This window comes from Platalea leucorodia (assembly GCF_965183815.1).
Source record: "Platalea leucorodia genome assembly, chromosome: 2".
Lineage (NCBI taxonomy): Eukaryota > Metazoa > Chordata > Aves > Pelecaniformes > Threskiornithidae > Platalea > Platalea leucorodia.
In genome coordinates, this window is record NC_138824.1 from 28,028,360 (window position 1) to 28,049,036 (window position 20,677).

Sequence of the window (20,677 nt, forward strand, 5' to 3'; positions counted from 1 at the left end):
GGCCCGCTGCGAGGCGCGCAGGCCGCCACCCGCCATGTCCCTCAGCCGTGCCCGCCCCGGGGGACGCCGCCCGCCAGCCCTCGGTCCCGCCGGGCCCCGCTCCCTCCGCTTCCCCTCCGGGGCCGGCCCGACGTCGCTCCACGACGCCTACGGAAACGCCAAGGTCCCAGCACCGGGGTCCTTCCTCCAGCGCGGAACAGCCAGGGCATCTGCCTCATTAGAAATCCTCACCGCCGTTCTCCGGTGCAACTCGTCTACCCCTCAGCCTCTCCCCTCCCCGCACCAGTCGGGATCCGAGGCAGAACGCTCCCGCTTCCTCTCCCGGAGCTGTCGGCAGGGCACGTTTATTTTTTTCTTTTCGGTCAGGCGCGCCGCGGGCAGCTCAGGAGGCGGAAGGAGCATCGAGGGCCCCCTCGGGCGCCGGGCGGCCGTTGACGTGTCGGTGGGGAGCGGCGGCGGCGCTCGGCGGCAGCATGTGAGGGAGGGAGCGACCCCGCGCCCACCGCCCCCCTCTCTCCCCTCCTGCCCCCAGCCCTAACCCGGTGCTTTCTCCTTGCTCTCCCCAGGTCGAAGGTCACCTTTAAAGTAACGCTCACCTCGGACCCGCGGCTGCCCTACAAAGTGTGAGTGGCGTGGCGGGCCGGGGCCGGGCGGGTGCTGCGCTGTCACTGCGTGACGCGAGGGGGCCGTGGAAACCGGCGGCAGCGCGAGCATAGGCGCTCCTGAGCTGCCTGGCTTTTAACGGTCATCTTGGCAGGGCTTTCGCACGAGGGGAAAAAACATTTTTCTTCCTCCGTGTGAAACGAGAGGCGGTTTTCTGCTGTTAATTCAGCTGTCAGGGCTTTTCTACTTTGTCGTAGTGCCATGTGTATCTGTTTATGCTTTGATCTAGACCTTAAATATCATAGAATCATTAAGATTGGAAAAGACCTCTGAGATCATCGAGTCCAACCATTAACCTAACCGCCAGGTCCACCTCTAAGCCATGTCCCTGAGCACGACATCCACATGTTTTTTGAACACTTCCAGGGACTGTGATTGCACCACTTCCCTGGGCAGGCTGTTCCAATGCCTAACCACTCTCTCCATGAATAAATTTTTCCATATAGCTAATCTAAATGTCCCCTGGCACACCTTGAGCCCATTTCCTCTTGACCTGTCACTTGTTACTTGGGAGAAGAGACCCACCCCCAAATAGTACATGCACATCTTTGGCAATAAAAAAAGTAGTACACGCACATCTTTGGCAAGAGTATTACCGTTGGTAAAAGTGAAGTTTTAGTTAGTAGTTTAACACCAAATACAGCTTTCAGTTTGTCTTAACAGTCACGTATTTACTTACATTGTGATTTCAGGTTAAGTGTGCCTGAAAGTACACCTTTCACGGCTGTCTTGAAGTTTGCTGCAGAAGAAGTAAGTAGAAAGTGATGATGTTGGTTTTTAACTTTTTGAACATTCCTGAAAGCAAAATCTTTTTAATTGTAAAATACAATGGTTAATTCAGCACAAAGAATGCCCTTGTTAGATACATGTGGACACAAGCTTTACTGGTGTCAATGGGGGCCTGCCAAAACTTTAAGAATCTTTAACTTGGCAATTCTTGTACAATTTACACATCAACAGCAGGTATTGACACACTTCCTATTCTTCTTTGCAATTAAACTATTTTATATGAATAACATAAAAAATTATGGTAGTGAACATAATTAAAAGGTTGCTGTTGAATATTTACTATTTTAAATTGCTTATGTAGAATATCCAGAAAATTCTTTAGAATTTTTCAGGAAATTCTTAAACTCTTTTCACATTTAGTTCCAGTAATCTCTGACTTTGGAGGACATATAATTTAGATTATAAAAGGTATTAAGATTAGGCTTATGGGCTAGATTCAAAAAACAGACTTCAGTGAATAAGACTCAGATAATGTGTTCTTTGGCTTCTGGGTGTTTGGTCTTTGACACGGAACCCAAAACCAATAGGTGCCTAAATTGCCTGTGTAATGTATTTGAAGAGATGCATCCTGTTTGTTTCAGATTAAGTGTACAAAGATAAAGAGATGTTCATCTGGGTGTAAACAGTAAAATAAAGTGCTCAAAAGCATGATGGCTTCTTTCATCTAGTCAGCAAACAGTTTCAGCTAAGAATGTTCTTGCAATTCCCCTTTTGTCTTTTTAGGAAAACTTGGGAAGTTTGGGGTGATTGAAAATTTCATTTGTTCAAGCGTTGGAATTGTAATAAAACAAATAATTAGGAAGGATAATGGACTACATGTCTTGAGTCGCCTTGTGTTGATAGTATTATACCACTATGTGACAGAAGTTCTTACTGGAAACACAGCTTGTGGGGGCAGGCTGTGGATTGTTTGTTTGTTGTAACTTTGCTTGAACAGAACAATGTACAGAATAATAAATGCTGTTAAAGATATTTGCTGATTTAATTGCCTTTTTTTACTGTGTTTTTTTCCCAGTTATTTTTAATCTGAACTAATGCAGCTGTGCCCACACAACCCATACATAGAGACCTAGACTGAAAAGTCTAATAGTCTGAGGGACCAGGAAAGACTGGAGTGGGACTGAGTAGTTGGAGACACCAGGAGTGAAGGGCCACTTCTGGTGGGAGGGTTGCCATCAAACCTGTTAACTGCCTACTCGTGGAACCACGGTGTTAGTTGGTGATAGGGTCCTCTGTGATTTAGAGACGAATTAATTACTTAAATATTCACATTTAGCAAACCATTCTTTTAGTTGATGTATTTTGAGCATCCATGGGACTTTTGCTATTTGACCTCAGACCACGCTGGTTCAGCACAGTTTTATAGAGTAATTGTAGACGTGTTTTGGAGGCTCTCATGACAGACTGAAAATGTGTGATGGAATGTAAAAGAGCCCAGTGTTTTTAATGCTCACTAGAGTAATTCCATTAAATGCTTATACAATAAACATTTTTTTTTAAAGAAAATGGAAAATACAAGGAACACTTTATTAATTCCTCCCACAAAACAGTGTTAAGCACTTTTTTATTAGCCTGTGTCAGTGTTAAATAGAAATTAATAACATGAACGTATGATTGATTTTTCAGAATATGGCGCTGGTTTTAGTTGTCGTTGCTGATGTGTTACTGAAGCTTTCTACATCTCTATGAGACCAGGCAGAACTAAATGCTTTGTAAACAGAGAGCAAAAAAGACTGTTAGACTCTTCTCCAGGAAGGAAGCTCCTTTGATCCTTTGTGAACTGGCATTGAAAAGAATGAGACGGATTTTTTTTCTTATATAAATGTTTTTTTTGTTCCTTGAACTGCACAGCTTAACTTATGCTGTGTATCGTGATTCAGATACCAGTTTCACAGTACCTTGTATGAAACACATAAAGAAAAGATCAAACTGTAGCCCTGGATTTTGGACAAAGATGTTAGCTGGTCTCCAGGGAAAGTGCATTATCTCCTCAGTGATTAAAGCTCTCGGGACAGAGAAGGATTTAAATTTCACCTGTTTAGCCTTAGCAAGTTTCTACTGAGTCGTTTTTCAGAGTCGTAAATTTTGGCCAAATCATAACCAGAATTCTCCTGGAACAGTAGAACTGTAGCCATGGTGTAGAATGGTCGTCTTATATATCAAGTTTCAGTCACAGTGCTTTGTCAAAGATTACAGTTTTCTGAATTACTTTCATTGCACAAAACAAGATGTGTTCCTTCTTTTCTTTTTTCTTGGAAATAACTGAAATACGTAACAGATTTTTTTTTCTGTCATCTCTAGCACATCACGTAACACGTGAAAGTTCATTGTACACAATTTATGAATGACAGAGCTGGAAGTGAAAAAAACCTGGATCATTAAATGTGGAGGTCTCAGGAAGTCTCAGTCATTTGTAGCAGTCCCAGCTCTTCCCAATATATACATTTGGCAGTGATAATTTGGATAATGCAAATTTAAATCTTTCCTTATTTTTTATTTTCTCTCTTTGTCTTACGGACTCTATATAAAAAACGTAAATTGAAACGTAGAGTATTGGAAACAGTAATTTCTTCAGTTTTTATCTATTTATAGTTCTTTCCGCAATTGTCACAGTTTATTGTGACAGTGTTAATGGCTCGTTTACAATGTGTGGTATCTATTGGGTTTTTTCCTTCATCTGTTAGAGCTACTTGGTACATATCTCAGGTGTGCATTTGCACAATACTTACAAAAAACCTCTCTTACATTTGTGGAATTATTACTAAAATAGTTATCCATGTCCATAAATAAAGTTAAATTTTGTTCTTTCATAAACATGTATATTTTTGAAACTGTTATTTTGTTATTCTAATGTTACTCCTGATGGATCAGTGCTAAAATACTATGGTTTAATGCACTTATCTACTATTCATTGCGCAAAAAGGAGATGAGCTTATTACTGTAGAGGATTTTTGTCATCATTGTAGAAAGTGAGAAAGGGATATAATTGTTGGACTATGATTGTCATCTTTTCCTTATGGTTTGACTGTAGATATCGACAAATGTATTTCCTGGCATTGGAGAAAATAAGTTTTGTGGAAGCCTCAGTTATCAATTTATAAGGTTTTTAAAGCAAACAATCTCTTTCTTTAAGGTGTGTGAGATTGGGGCTGGATGTTACCCAATTTGGTTTCAAAGCAAGCCAAGGTTTATCTGCTGAATACAGAACTTCTTTCCTACTTGAGTACCCATTTGACTTTGTACCACAGAAAGCTTGTATATTTTCAGCATGGGAAACATATGCTTAGCAGCCACAGGAAGGATTTTTGATTTAAGTAGTGAGCCATATTGCACCAAATTATGTGTAATTATTTCCAACGGTAGTTTCCCTTTCTGTATTATACTTGTGATGATTTTCGTGTGCTGAGTATATAGCTGACAACTATTGCTGTTTAACCCAGTATTTTGGGCTAAGATAACAAAGTATTTTATTCTCTTCTAACAGTACAGTATGAAGCAATAAGAGAATCTTAACTAGTGCTTCACTGACTGGTTGCCCCACAGTTGTCGTGCACCTAGTGTATTGGCATCAGATAGATTGTCCTACTGAAAAGAAAAACGACACAAAATGAGTAGAGACATCCATCCTCCTGTGAATGATCCATCCCTTTCATGTACTGAGAGATGCAAGAGACAGAGAAGAAATGAGAAGAGGCACTTAACATTCTAGAAGTTACATTTTTGGTTTTTTTCAGGTGACTTAGGATGAAAGATCCACGGTGTCACTTAATTACAATGGAAACCTGCTTGTTGAAAAATAACTTAATACTTAAGTTAAACATATATTTCCTGGTGTTCAGGGTTTTTTTATGTTTTATTCTTTTACTTTTTGAATTGGAGATGAACTCATTCTAGGAGGCAGGACTTAATATGATTGACATTAATCCCGCTCTTCAAACCTTATAAATTCATTTTCTCCTATTATGTAAAAAAAACCCCCAAAACCCACATAAGCCAAACCAGTTAAAAGATTTCTCCTTAGACTGCTAAGTCAAGATTCCCAAAGTTAGTGAACTCGAGAATGAAGGCTTGCTTTCTTCAGCATATATGTATACATTAGCTGTTATGAGATGGCATATTATTTTTTACATTCGTACTGTTAAATATGTAGCTCCTATTTTATCAACTTCATTATTCAAATCTTGCTGTGAAGACAAATTGTTACTTTCCTCGTGGCCTTCCTACAATGACACTGGTATCCAACTTGTCTTTTGCAGAAATTACTGTTTTCATGTCACCCTGCAAGATGAGGATTTGACATGATTTACCTGCTATGGATAAAAAGCTGAGAGAATAAGTTAAAAAAAAATCGCTAATTTTGTGTGTCTGGAGATAAAAAGAGCCAGTTTTTCAGTATATTAATAATTAAGTACTGTATTCGAGCATGGTTTCTGTGGGCTTTAGCTGTTGCTGTTAATGCACAGTGTTTTTGCAATCAGACCTTGACATCTTAAGTTGAGCAATCAAAAAATGAGGGAAGCACAACTAGTGAACGCCACTGAAAGGCACAGCTGAGGTGACTTGTTCAGCAGATGGGAGAGCTCTGCAGTTCTTCCAGGGAAGCACTCAGTGTTAGCATTCATAGTTAGCTGCCCTTTTTCTTATGAAATATAGAGAGGAGGATGAAGTGCTTTGTGAGGAGGTTTCACTGATGCTTGCTCATTGCTGAGACACCAGTCTTTTACCTTAGGGGTTGTTCATTGTTCTAAGTAAAGGAAGCCCAAGGAGCAACCTTTGGTCCTCAGACCGACTGACTGACTTGCACCCATCCTACCCTTTCTGTCCTGTGTGGTCCAACCATGTTCGACAGATAGTCCAGGATTTTTCTCTGGCCCTGCCTGTCTCCCTCTAGTCCTGAGAAATAATTAATTTTGGTTTCCCCATCTCAGTTCAGATTTTCTGAAATAGTTTGAAGCCTGTATGCAATGCAACCCCAGCTGAGTAGGGCTTTTCATATTGTAAAACTGACCACGTATGATGAGCATGGAGGTGGGGTACCGTGGAGACACAGGGTGGTGGTTGAAGGTACAAAGCCTGCTTAGGCTGGTGTCAGAAATCTGAGGAGGGAGCCAGATCTGATGCAGTGCTGTTAGTGCTTCTTTTTGTAAGCAAGTCTTGGAGTGAACTCTTCTCTTAGAGCAGTGCAGTTGGCGAGGTCCCAGTAGAGCCAGGGAGAAAGCTAGGAAATAGGTCAAAATTAACCAAGATTAGCTCAAGCTAGTTCTGGTTTAACTCCTGTTAGACATAACAGGTATGCTTCTTAGAAGTTCATTTCCATACGTGTTTCAGGTGTTCCTTTACTTAGTATAATAAGAACTAATATTTCTTAACTTTGTGAATGCTTAGCTTTTATATTTTATCTAATAAGTAATAATAATTTGATTTAATTAGTTGTTTAGTACTGCAAATTTCACATTCTGTATTGAGGTGTCTAATCAACTTTGACTTTAAACCTTTATTTTCTATATCTCTAAATCTGAGGGGAATCTTTTCTCATAATTTTTTTGTACCTGAACCAGCTAAAATTGTAATTGCTTTGAATATTCCCCATATATTTTCTGCTTTAACTATGTTTCTTATATTATTTTGTCCTATTTCCTTTAATCTTATTTCCTTTATGTCTTAATTCCTTTAGTTCAAAGTTCCTGCAGCAACAAGTGCCATTATAACAAATGGTAAGAATATAGTTTATATATATTTTTTAATAGTTTTTGTATTGTTGTTTCAGTGAAGAGGTATTGATAAAAGCAAAACTGTCTTTTCTTTCACAACCTCTACAGACTGCAAACTGAATTTAATAGTATTGCAACATTATTTAAATTGCTTATGCATGGGATGAAGGTATTAAACCACTAATATTATTTATTTGGTTTTGTCCTAACATATAGCATGGATTTTCTGTGCTGAAGGTTTCTTGTTAGCTCCTGTGATAAGGCTAGTTTTGATTATAGGAAAGAGCTGCTTGAAGACCTAATGTAACAATTATATCTTGTTGGTATATTACATTTTTTGAGCTGTAAGTTTAGTGTAGTAAATTGTATTATGTCTGTTTCACCTTCCCCTCTTTTTTTTTCTTTTTTTTTTTTTTTTTTGTAATTTTTTTTTCTAGATGGAATAGGAATAAACCCTGCACAGACAGCAGGTAAGTTATTATTTATGAAGCCTAGTACTAAAAACCTCAGTTATTTTTATTTTAAACTAATGTATAGCACTTGGGGTTGATTTATATTTTGATTTCTTATATGGGAGAAGCATTACCCAGTAGTTAGAAACTATGGCCAGTGTAGCGTGTAAAAGGTTAAATCCACAGAACTATGGTTCAACATTTGGTTATTTAGATCTGTGAAACAATGAGGCACTTCTGATCTTCAGGCCTTAGCTATTTAGTGTGCAGTTTAAAAGAGCAATACTGTGTTACATGTTACTAAAATAACAAGTAATAGCTATATTTTTTTCCTCACTATACCTAGTCCAGTAGTATTTGCTATTTTAGCAGCACTTCTGACGATATATGTTTAAGAAAAGTATGCAGTTTTAGAGCAGGAACTCTAGGTGCTTTGGAAAGCATGTTTTCAAGAAGAGAGGATCTTCTTGTCGATAGCCCTCTTGTTCTCACCAAGGGACTCCAGGTGAGAAACCTGATTTCAACTGTGGAGGCTTGCTATGAGACAGGAGTTTATCTCTGTCACAGAAAAGTGTAAAGCTTTTCCCCATCACTTCCTGAAATACAGGGAAACGTAGCACAGATGTTGAATTGTACTAATAATGGTCTGTTCTCTGGAAGCAGGCTTCTGTGAACTTGTTCCTGGAACACTATACTTTTAAATTAACTTGGAAATTATTACAGTAATCTAATCCTGACCCATTTGAGACAAGAGTTATGGTGGAGTGGAGTATCTTGTTAGGGAAGAAATGTTCATTACTTTCTACTATGAATATGAGCCAGCAGCATGCCCAGGTGGCCAAGAAGACCAATGGCATCCTGGCCTGTATCAGGAATAGTGTGGCCAGCAGGACCAGGGAAGTGATCGTCCCCCTGTACTTGGCACTGGTGAGGCCGCACCTCGAGTACTGTGTTCAGTTTTGGGCCCCTCACTACAGGAGGGACATTGAGGTGCTGGAACGTGTGCAAAGAAGGGCAATGAAGCTGGTGAAGCGTCTAGAGCACAAGTCTTATGAGGAGCGGCTGAGGGAAGTGGGGTTGTTTAGCTTGGAGAAAAGGAGTCTCAGAGGAGACCTTATCGCTCCCTACAACTACCTGAAAGGAGGTTGTAGTGAGGTGGGTGTCAGTCTCTTCTCCCAAGTAACAAGTGATAGGACGAGAGGAAATGGGCTCAGGTTGCGCTAGGGGAGGTTTAGGTTGGAAAAACATCTTCACCGAAAGGGTTGTCAGGCACTGGAACAGGCTGCGCAGGGAAGTGGTTGAGTCCCCATCCCTGAAGGTATTTAAAAGACGGGTAGATGTGGTGCTTAGGAACATGGTTTAGTGGTGGACTTGGCAGTGATAGGTTAATGGTTGGCCTTGATGATCTTAAAGGTCTTTTCCAACCTAAACAATTCTATGATACTAAGAAATAACAAAAATGGCTTTAGTGCTTGTGGAACACAGTCATCCAGTGAAAACTGTGAATCTAATTTTACTCCTGCTTGCAAACATGATGAACAGTTGATGGAGACTTGCCACTTCTCTGTTTTTTTCATGAAATCTCTGCCAGGTCTCATTCATTCATGCCCTCTGTCTGCCAGTTGTTATTGAAGATACCAAACGAGTTTTTTTCAGATCTAAAGAGAGAATAGGAAAACAAGTTATTATCAGCATACTTAACTATGTAGGATAACTAGTATAAAGTAAATCCTTGCAGAGCACGTAATAGTATCTGATGGTTAGAAGAGCAATTGCTTGACATTAGTTTGTGGAATTTCTTGGAGCCGTAAAAGGAACCATTTAAGTGTAGTGACCCATTTCTGAGGTCTGCGATTGCATGAACAACATTTGAAAATGAAGATCAAGTGAGCGTTTGGCTTTCTGCTCCACTGGAGGTTTCTGTCCTTCCTGGACTTGCCTTAGGACACCAGGATTATGCTTTGATAGGTGTACTGCCTCAGGCAGACACCTCAGCTTATGCTGTCCTCATCATGGTCCCATGACCGAGTGTATTAAAAACAGATAATAAAACTAATAATTTAGTTTAGCTACTAGATCATCACCCACATGTAAAGCCACATTTTCACGTGACCACTCAAGAATACTTAGGCAAAACAGATAAAGTCACTTGCTTAAGTTAAGGTATGCTTATGCTCTTTCTCTTCCTCAAAAGTATACTTTCGTTTTGTATTATGTAGCTCAAATTACTTGTAGCTTAATCCTGCAAAGTAAATGCATTTAGGACTACTTGACTCCTGGACAACATCCATATGGTAGTTCATCATGCTCGCAGCTATGCATATTCAATTCATATATCCAATTGATTTGCTTTACCTCTCCTAAGTTCTTATAAACGTTGAGGAATTATTCAGTAGTAGTATAAGACAGCATCTCATAATCTAGGTGAGCATCATAATCATAATCTAGAAAGCATCTAGGTGCAAAATGTTTTCATCACAGTCTTAATCTTATCTGCAAATGTAAGATTAGGCACATGGATTGCACATGGATTTTTTTTTTTTTTTTTTTTTAACTTAGACGGTAACATTGCCCTGTCAATGCTGTGTGATGTTGCCCTTAAACGGGGGGGGGGGGGAACAGCCCAAAAACCAACCCTTCCCCAAAAAAAACCCAACCAAAAAATGACCTATGCCAAATGCAAGACCCAGACCAAAATCCCTCCTCAATTTACAAGTAAACTTATGTAGTTTAGGTATAACCTTACGTTCAGCCTTATTAATTTATATCTCAGAAACTTGGTAGGGTAAAACGTGCTTTTCCCCCCCCCCCCCCCTTCTTTTTTTCTTTTTTTTTGCATATATTAAAAGTTCTTGTAGATTGGACAGTCACTTTAGTCTTCAAAAACTTCCCAAAATAAGATGATCTAGGAATAAAATCTTAGCAATCCTTGGCGATTTCAGAGATTTTGTACTGTTCCACTATTTCCCCAGCTTTCTGAATAAAAGTACTCCTCAAGTATGACTTTCTCTCATTCTCCCTACATGATTCCATGAAGCAGGGGAAATGAAAGCTGAAAAACCTAGGCTTAGCACTTAATTCCTGTATTGATTTCAATTTTAAATCCTCAATAGTTCAGGGAATAGCATGCCATAACTTTAATAAAGCCACTGATATTAATGATGGAAACAGACTGAGAGGTGGGGTGAACTGCTGTCTGCATGAGATGCAGCTGTGGCCTGTTTTAAAGTTTTAAGAGTTTTATGATGGCCATTGCAATACGGATACTTTTCATCTAGATTGGTGAGCTTGGTTCTCTGGTTTGCTGGTGTGACAGATTTGCGTTCAGTGGGTTTTATAGATCTCTTCAGTATGTTTCGTAGCAGATCTCTAAAACCAGAACATCTTCTGATAACACATTATTTTGAACTGATTTTCTAATACTTGTTATGTTGAAATCGAATGGTTTTGATCATGACCCATGTGCCGGAAAAGTGAAGTTTGAAAAAGGGTGGCTTTGTTCCAATATGCTAATAACTTGAACAGATGTCAAATATCTTTTTTATGAGAGCGCTCTACATCCATGAAATGGGGGGCTTGGGGAAGAAATACAGTTATTCTGTTTTTACAAGTCAACACAAAGATGAAAAAGAATAGGTAGATATTATTAAAACCTGATATTGTAGAATTGCATATAGCCTATTTCATGCAGTAGCAGTATGAAGTTAAAAAAAAAAAAAAGTTCAACATAGTAATTAAATAATGCATCACTTTTAGCAATGTGGTTTCATTTTCAAATGTTACATTTAATAGAAGAAAACAGCAACCTGAATGTCAATCCTGAATACATGCAGAAAATATTCTAGACATCTAAGTATTAGAAACTTCTAATTTTCATACTGTGTCCTCTTGAAAAGACTATCATGATTAAGACTATACAGTAATGAAGTTCAAGATTTTTTTAATGCTAAAATGAGACTGACTTATGCATGGATATGTGAAGAGCTTTCCTAAAAGAAAAGTACAGATTGAGGTTCTGAAGTTAGAAGCAGATAAATACTAAATGAAGGAGAGAATTAAAAATTAGTATATGCATGAATGTCCTCAAGATAAAAAAAATAATTATGGAGAAGTAAAATTTAATTTCCTCGTCTTGAAATTATGATGGCATATAAGTGAAATCAGACATTCAAGTCTGGAACTGCAAGTTTGAAAGGTGAGAGCTTGCAAGTTTTACTGGTTGACTTTGGGTCTAGTATTTTTATTTAAAAATAAGAGCTCTTTGGACTAAGAGGGATAAGATGAAATTCCGTGGAAACATAGAGAATATATTTCTGGTATATTAGAAGAATTACTACAAAGATGTTAAACACTGACCTAACATTATTCTTTAAATGTTTATGCTTGTTCAGGTAACATTTTTATTTGGTTGGTTGGTAACACCTTCTGTTTTGTTTGTTTGTTTAGGAAATGTATTTCTAAAGCATGGTTCAGATCTACGGATTATTCCCAGAGATCGAGTTGGGAGTTCTTAACGTCTACTGAAAGCTTTGGAATAAATGATGTTGCCATGCAGCAAAAGTCTATTTATTTTGGAACTCCAAAATGCAACTAATGAATTGGCCTTCTTTGAAGCTAGCAAAAATTACTTCCCAGGATTTTATTTTTTCTAAACAAAGATCAGGTTTCATTTTCTTGTTAAAATATATTAACTTATGCACTGATTCTTCCTTGGCTAGTAGAAGAATGGGCTGATTCCATGTTATGTTCCTGAAAGAAAGATGGATTTCTCTATAGGTGTTACTGACACCGCAAGGGTAAACACACAGCCACGATCAATAGATATTTAAAATACTGGATATTGTTGGGCCTACTTTGTGGAAGGGGGAACTGTGTTACGATTTTGCTACAAAGAAATTGTTCCTACAGAGTACTAAAACTTTCTTTTTTTTTTTTTTCCCTTTTATTTTTCCTAAACTTACTTCCATGTTTAGAGGAACAGTTTTCACGTGGTTCAAGTATTAAGCTCAAATAAAAGGGAAATTTCAGGGGTTTATTACTCAAATTAGTAAATAACTGACAAATGTTCCAAAGTAATCGTAAGATTTAATTGCTGCAAATATTTTAGATAAAGGAGAAGACAGAGGTTTCCGCATGTTAAAACTTCATTTGAGGTATTGTGAACTTAAATTAAATGCAGTTTCAGTGAATTTGAGACCTGATCTCCTCACATGAAGTGCCATCAGCTGAGAAGGATTGCAGCGTAATTTGGGAATGTGTAGGTACTGGTCGAATATGCCATTCCTTTTTTAGTTAACTAATACTGGTTCTTTCTAGAAGTCTTGTTTTGTTACTGTGTGTTACATGGGAAACAGCGTAGAATTCACTGAAATGTTTGTGTTCAAATTATATACTTCTTGTTTATAAGTTGCCAGGGGTAAACTATCAGTTGTGTATTTTAATTAGAGAAAGTGCTGCTTTTCTTGAACTGGTAATCTACTTTGTGATTTAATATATCTGGCAAAATCTTACCCTGTTGCATTTTTTCTGTCCGACTGAGTTTAACAGAAAGAACAAAGGGCAACGTAGTGCTTGGTTAAATGAGTATTGTCACAAATACAACTGTCCTGTGCAATAACCGTGCTCTAGAAGGATGTTCAGATAAGATGTCAGATAGTGCAGAAGTACAAAATGCCCTTCTGAGTGGGTGTAAATTGAGTAAAATTCTGGATTTTCCTTTATTTTAATAAACAATTATATGAAAAAGTGCAAACTTTGTTCCTCTCTCATATTCTTAATTAGATTTTGACAATAATTAAAAACTCTGCCCTTTAACCTTCTAATCAACATGCTTTGAGATTCAGTTCAAGCCAAAAGATTCTTATTATGCAGAATTCTACAGAACACTGCCCTTAAAGGCCAGAGTGCATAGTTTCTATCAATCTAATGCCACAATATAATTAGGATGAGCCAAATTAATTGCTTGTAATTTTTGTGTGCAAATCTCATGACTGAATACCTGAAAAAACACCTGATACTGGAATATAACAAACAGGAACCCTTTTTTTTCCCCCCTGTCTAAAGGTGCAATATAGTTTTCAAAAGGCCATCATGGTTAGATGCATTTTGAAACTGATGTTTATGTAAAGGAGGGTTATGTAAAAATAATTTCAGATGGGGGCTAACATTTCTTACACTGTTACTTAGGAAATAACACAGGTAGCATAAAGTATTTCTTTGACATACTGCATTGCAAGTAATTTACGTAATGTGCAAAGGATCTGTTCATTTGTAACAATGACTGGTCTTCATAGTACTTTCTGTATTCATTACACCTTTGTCTCACTATGGTCTCTAAAATCTGAACATAACTTCTCCGTTTGATGAAGAGGCTTGATTTCAGTGATAAAATGTACTTAGCAGATGTTTGCAAGTTGATTTGAGGTTTACAAGTTCATTTTGTTATGTCCAAGTCATGTTTGACATAGTTGTGTAGGAGAAATTTAAGTTTAGAACGAGACTTTGGGAGTTGTCATGAGATTGTGAAAAGAGCACTGTACTCTCAGACTGGTACTGGTTTGTCCAACCATACTTTAAGGCATACTTTGGAAATCAACTCTACCTGGAGTTTGTATTGTCTTTGGCTCTGGTTATAACTTGACTGTTGTTAAATGACAGACTTCGGTTGTTTGTGATTAACTTTGTCACGGCTTTGCCTAAGTCAATTTAAAGGTGTTTTTTTCTGTTTTACATTTGTAAAAGGATGGCTGGTTTATATTACAAAGATATTCTGTGAAGAGAAATTTTGGCAGAATCATAAAGCATTGGTGTGAAAAGTCCCACCAAAACTTTTGAAGAGCTGTAATCATTCTTTTGGTTTATACAACATTATAGAAGTCTTGCTTTTCTCAAATCTATTATTTGATAGAATTTGAAGATATCATGGAAATTTTGCAGGGAGGGAAGCACAATGATCTGATGAAGTGTAGAAGAACTGGAAGACTCAGGAAGTGGCCCTGATAATATTCTGTTAGTGCTATGGCTTTCTTCCTTGTGTTCCCAAGCCACAAAATCTGACTTTATTCTGTGTTTGAGATTAAAAGACCATTTTCCTCTCTTATTGCTACTAAATAATAACTGTAGAAGTTGTTGACAGCAGGTCTCAAAAGTTGAGAATTTGTCTTCTTTGTGTTTAGGTTGATGGTGAAAACCCAGCTCCCGCTGCTGCTCCAGTGATACAGTGAGCAGTTGGAGCAAGAGAAGGAGCTGTGCCAGTACGACTGGTGAATGTTAGTGGATTCTGAAGGTGCTGGGGGCACAGAAGTCCTTTGCATGGCAGCATGCGGGTGGCCGTCAAATGGAGCACTTTAATAGGGCAGTGGAAAAAACTAAGTCCTGCAGTCATCCTAGTAGCACTGTGGAGACTGTGTTTTAGTGATTCTGGCAGGAGTGCTAAGCTCCAGCTGGGTAAAATTCAGTCCATGTGCAATGCATAGTGTTCAGATTTAAATACAGTGTGCCCAACTATACATCTCAGTAGTGAATTTCAGCCACTGTTCCTAATGATGGAAGGTAAATACTGGGGAGTATTGACAAAGGCTTGCATGATCTTTTTGAGGCTAATCTCTACAGGCTGTTTCTGAAGTTAATGGAAGTGAGGTTCCTCCAGAGAGAGATTCAGAGTAGCTAAATGAATCTTCAGTTCTGAATCGCCCTCTGGAGGAGCCTTTCTCTCTTTACTGACTAGAGAAAGCCATTGAGGCATTAGCCTGCAGGGGCTAATGTTAACCTTTGTGAATACCTTCCCCAACAGGCACTTCGCTCTCCTGTCAATATTATACGTTATAGCATTGTACTACCTACTCGCTGTTGTTTGATCTCGATGTTTAGCGATTGATACAAAGCTCCCAGGGACTTGTTCAAAATCAAAATTACAAGAACTTGTTTGCATGAAAACAAACAAACCTGCTTTTTTATGTGATACAATTAGTTGAATGCATCTTTTTTTTTTTTCTTTTTACAACAGGTTCAGCAGCCTTGGTGGGAGTGTGGGGAAGGCTTGTTGTTCTTTACGGAAAGCTTTGTCAGGTTAAAATTAATTCGATGCCAGGTGCCCACCAAAGCCGCTCTATCACTCCCCCTCCTCATCTGGACAGGGGGAGAGAAAAATGCAATGAAATGCTCATGGGTGGAGATAAGGACAGGGAGATCACTCACCAGTTACCATCACAGGCAAAACAGACTCAACTCGGGGAAATTAATTTAATTGATTGCCAATCAAATCAGAGTAAGGTAATAAGAAATAAAAACAAATCTTAAAACACCTTCCCGCCTGTCCCCGCTTCTTCCCAGGCTCAAGTTCACTCCCGATATTCTCTGCCTCATCCCGTCAGCAGCACAGGGGAACAGGGAATGGGGGTTGTGGTTAGTTCCTCACATGTCTCTGCCGCTCCTTCCTCCTCACACTCTTCCCCTTCCTTCTTCACTGACCTTGGTGTCTGCAGAGTTGTTTCTCTCACATATTCTCGCTTCTCTCTCCAGCTGCTGTTCCCCCAAGTTGTTTTTCCCCTTCTTAAATATGTTACCACAGAGTCGCTACCACTGCTGCTGATGGGCTCGGCCTTGGCCAGCAGCAGGTCCATCTTGGAGCCGGCTGGCATTGGCTCTATCGGACATAGGGGAAACTTCTAGCAGCTTCTCACAGAAACCACCCCTGTAGCCCCCCCGCTACCAAAACCTTGCCATTCAAGCCCAGTACATGTCTACAAAGAAGAAAATGTGTGTACTGAAGAAGAAAACAAAAGATTCTACTACTTCATTTTTTCAGAGTATAGAATTGGTCTCCTTTATCTCCCTGAAGAGGTTAAATGTTCCTGGAAAGGAGATTTTAAAGGGTTTGGAATGCATACAAATAGCTACTGACAGAAAGACCAGGTGCAGGTGTTCCTGTTTATTACTATGAAGAAAATCCTGAGGCTGTGAGTGGGAACTGTCAGTGTCTTTTCACTAATGAGAAGTACCGGATGTTGCGTGTAAGAACTGTACCAACCTGAGAGGCTTTTGAGAAAATCACTCTTTGATTTTGAACAGTAGATCAAGTTTGTCATATAATCAAGTTCTGTTTATAGACCTGGAAAGTGATCTCTATGCAGTGGGAGCGGGAAGATCACTATCCACAATCCCTTTCACTGCTTATGAGACTTGACAAGAAGTAAGTCTGGGATGGTCTGGGCATTAAAAAAGGTTCAGGATTTGTCCCTGTGGAATTCTGCCTCAAAGGTGAAGTGCCTGCTGAAATGCGCAACATCGTCAGAAGACTTGGCTGTGATAAAGATTCATTGCTGTCTGATGAAAAGTTAAAAAAAAAAACAGGTGAAGGATATGCTTTGTCTGCCTATTGTGGTACATGGTCATTTTGCAATTCCAGGCTCACACTGTATGTCTTCTTACAGCAAAAGCCACAAGATTTTAGTAGATGTGGGCTATTCTGTTTGCTATCATAAACATCTTGGAAATTCAGCTGAAGAGCTGTAGGCTATTTATAAGACAGTAAACATGAGGGAAATATATATCTGAAGCATATCATCCACATCTAGTGAACATTCTTGCTATGGATGATCAGAAATAGCTTGGTATTAGTACTGATCCGTGCTCCTGATGCTTTGTAAGATCAGGCATTACTTTGAACTGCTTTTCATGTCTGGTTTTTTTGAAGTAGTTCATAATACTTTGGATTGCATGTTAGCTTTGCCAGAGTGCTGGTAGGTTTTACTATGGGCCAAACTTGCTGCTGTGACTTTTGTAGAGTATAGAAGTAGAAATACTTCTTCCGCACCAAGCTGGGTTTATATAGACTTTAAACATACATGCCTGTGTAAGTAACTGATTGGTGCAGCTTTCTTAATTCCTTCCCTGAGGAAGGAGGACCTTGTTACCTTTACTAGTTGACCAGAATAAGTGAGCTGCAGTGTAGTATGGCGTGGTAAGTTGTGGCTGATGAATGCCAGTAATAATGGCAGCTTCCTTTAAATACGGAGAAACTACAAAACTACAAAGAATAATTCCATACATATATGGAGTCTTTGTGATTCTCTCTGGGCAACAAAGTTGTTGTCCTGCCATTTGTTCAAGCAGAGCTAAAGTCAAGTCTGATCGTAAGGGCTCTGTTATGCATCTCACACAAGTTATTTTGGAAATACTGTTTGTATGGAGAGACTTCTCACCCAAGTAAAAGTGGTATGATCAGGCTCTTAGGATTTTCACAGGCACCATGCTGACCAACTTATTTTCCTGAAATAGCTATTAGAATTACCTACTGGTTTCAGCCATTGTATCAGTTCTTGGGTGCTGCTCTAAAAGACATAGGTCTGTTTCCTGGTTTGTTTTTTTTTTTATAGAGGACTCCAGGTCTAATTACAGGAGTCAAGAAAGGAGCAAATGTTAGTTATTTTGAATTCGAATGAGTTGCATACAGAGTCGTTGGTATTTTTTCCCAATAATTTGCCCCTATTTGCAAAAGAAACCTTTGCAGTACGGTAAATAGAAGCACAGTACCCGTTTCCTGCTCACTTACCAAAACGAGATCAAAGGTGTAGTCATTAAGCAGTTGTCATGTCTTCTGATAATGTAGACTCAATTTTATGTCCTGGCACAAATTAATTTTTAAGGGCTGTTTCAAAATATCATTGACTATTAGGCAATTACTACAAGCCAATGAAAAAAGCAATGAGGTTGATCACTGTCTGTCTTGGGGAATGAATAGCGAGACTTCTGCAAACTTAAAGTACTAACTGTGCAAACTAAGCAAATAACCCTCAGCAGGTTGCTGTTCAAAAGTGGCTTAAACGGTTCTTGGGCTTGCTAATTTAGTTTTTTATTTCTTGAAATTTTTATTGTGTAGAGCTAGGCAAAAGAGCTATTTCAAAGCTCTGTCAAGTAAGTGTGGTAATTTCTTGCCCCAAGTCCATTGCTTTTACCTGGCTGTTCAGGTTACTGTTACTGCTGCATGGTTACGTTAAGCACGTGCTCTTACAGCTGCTACAACTTCAGTAGAAGCAGTCAGTATTGAACTGACCGACCTGTTCAGGTTAGCGACTTCCAGAAAAGTGAGGTTCTCCTCTGTGGAGTCTATTGAGACACCTTTGGATGTCGCCCGCTAGTAAGTTACCAACTGTTTAGTTGATAATTCTTTAGAAAGCATTAAAATGAAATCTAGGACATGTGGCCTGCTGTTCTAATATGCATGACATAGAACCATATCACAGGAAAAATGCTGCTGAAATGAACAGGACTGTTGTTGCAGTGGAAGGAGCTGGTCCTAACAACTAGACAGCTTTGCATATGGGACCAGATTCATACCTCAAATTTGACTTGTGGGGTTTTTTTCGCTAAATTTGTGAATTCATTGTGCAAGTATTTTTTTTCTGTGCTGTCTGTATGGCTTCTTGCATGATAAGGAGGGACTCCAGAACGACATCTGGGTTGACAACCCAGTGCCTCAAACTGGACAGAGGGGGATTCCAGCCCTTGTTCTGGGAATGATGTCTGTATTGTATATCCAACAGCCAGCAGTTAAAACAAGAAAGAGGTCATGAGTAGAGGGAGAAGAACACTGGCCTTCTAAGGCAAATCCAGAGAGAGAGCTCCAAATACTGAAATGTATCTGTGTGTGCTCATTTTCTTTCTGGTGGTACACACCTTTCTTTACAGTTGCCTATGTATGTGTGCTGACTGCCCTCAGGTCAGGATAGCGTGTAGCCTACTGTTTTCAGTATTCTGAGAAATGAGAGAGAGGTTGATCTTCAGGATAAGGAGAAAATTGGATCTTCATCTTAATACTGTAGGTGAGCCCAGGCAGCCAAACTCCTAGGAGGTAGGGGAAATGCCCTGACTCCAAACTGGCAGCATCAGAGTGAGGTCTTCATGGTTAGCAGAATTCTGGAGGGCTTGCAGTACAAAAGAAGGGCATTGACAAACTGGAGCAAGTCTGGTAGAGGACTACCAGAATACTTAGGGAACAGAAGCACATAATGTAGAAGGAGAGAGTGACAGAGCCGACTTTATTCAGCCTGAGGCAGAGAAAGGGCATAGATAGAGAAGGAGCTACATCTTGCTTTAGGTATCTGCCCAGATAGTGGAGACATGGCAGAGCCGCAGCTCTTCCTACTTGACCACTTTTTGCTGTCCACACTCCTGTACTTTCTCAGAATACCTATAAAGGATTACAGTCTTTGACCTCCTGCTGGAGTGGCAGTAAAAGTTTGACCAGTGGGAACAGTCAAAATCTTAGTATCCTCTACTGTTGTGTAGAAGCTGTGATGCTGTGACAGTTGGGCGAGAAGTTTGGAATCTGATAGATGAACTATAAAAGCATGTGCATTCATTATGATGTTAATATCAGCCATTTTGTAAATTACATTTTTTATGTTTAAATTGAAAACAAAAAGACAATGTTGGATGTAGCTAATTAGCTAATGTTTATTGCAGTAGCTTTCTAAACCACGTTTTCCTCACATGGGCGGGGGAGGGAACGTAAATAGCATTACTGCAATAAAAGGCTGTCAGAGGATCCATGTTGTTTGAAAAATTAACATCTTTCAATTCGTTTTTACATTGACGTTTCCAGTTAGCAGTAGTGATTTAGCAGTAGAGACCCATTAACTTGTGACAGGGTTCTGTTCTATTGCTATGGGCTCTTGAGTAGGATACAAATAATACTGGCTAACAATAACAGCAGCTAGGCATCTTTACCCCCAGCACGAATAGTGAAAGATCGTACGAGCACTCAATGCCAATAAGCACCACCCATGCAGAGCAGATTATTAGTACATGCACAAGGGCACAGCACGTCTTGCCAACTGTACAGTAGTAGATATTACCCATTATGGGTGACAATGAAATCAAAATGGTCCAATTATTTATGTCAGATTGATTTAATTCCCATTTCTTGACTAAATACTGTTCCCAATGTATGTAGCACAAAGTAAGAGTGGCCAGAGTGAGCTCAGGTAGTGACTATTCTTATTTCAGGGCTTTGTTTCGGACAACTCCAACTCTATCCAAGACAGACCTATTCCAGAGAGG

General features: G+C 39.2%; 1 protein-coding gene across 3 annotated transcripts in view; it reads left to right on the forward strand.

Moving 5' to 3' along the window:
- The first annotated feature begins 397 nt into the window (after positions 1-397).
- Positions 398-20,677, forward strand: part of UFM1 (ubiquitin fold modifier 1) — a 30,223-nt gene continuing 9,943 nt past the window's right edge. For 2 of the 3 annotated variants that reach the window (XM_082335482.1, XM_082335483.1), the window contains exons 1-5: positions 398-475; positions 567-623; positions 1,356-1,413; positions 7,127-7,166; positions 7,601-7,633. In XM_082335482.1, coding sequence (XP_082191608.1) covers positions 474-475; positions 567-623; positions 1,356-1,413; positions 7,127-7,166; positions 7,601-7,633 — 190 coding nt within the window. In that variant the 5' untranslated portion in view covers positions 398-473. Of the gene's footprint in view, positions 476-566; positions 624-1,355; positions 1,414-7,126; positions 7,167-7,600; positions 7,634-12,061; positions 13,368-20,677 lie in introns of those variants that run through there. The other variant, XM_082335484.1, reaches the window with a different exon arrangement.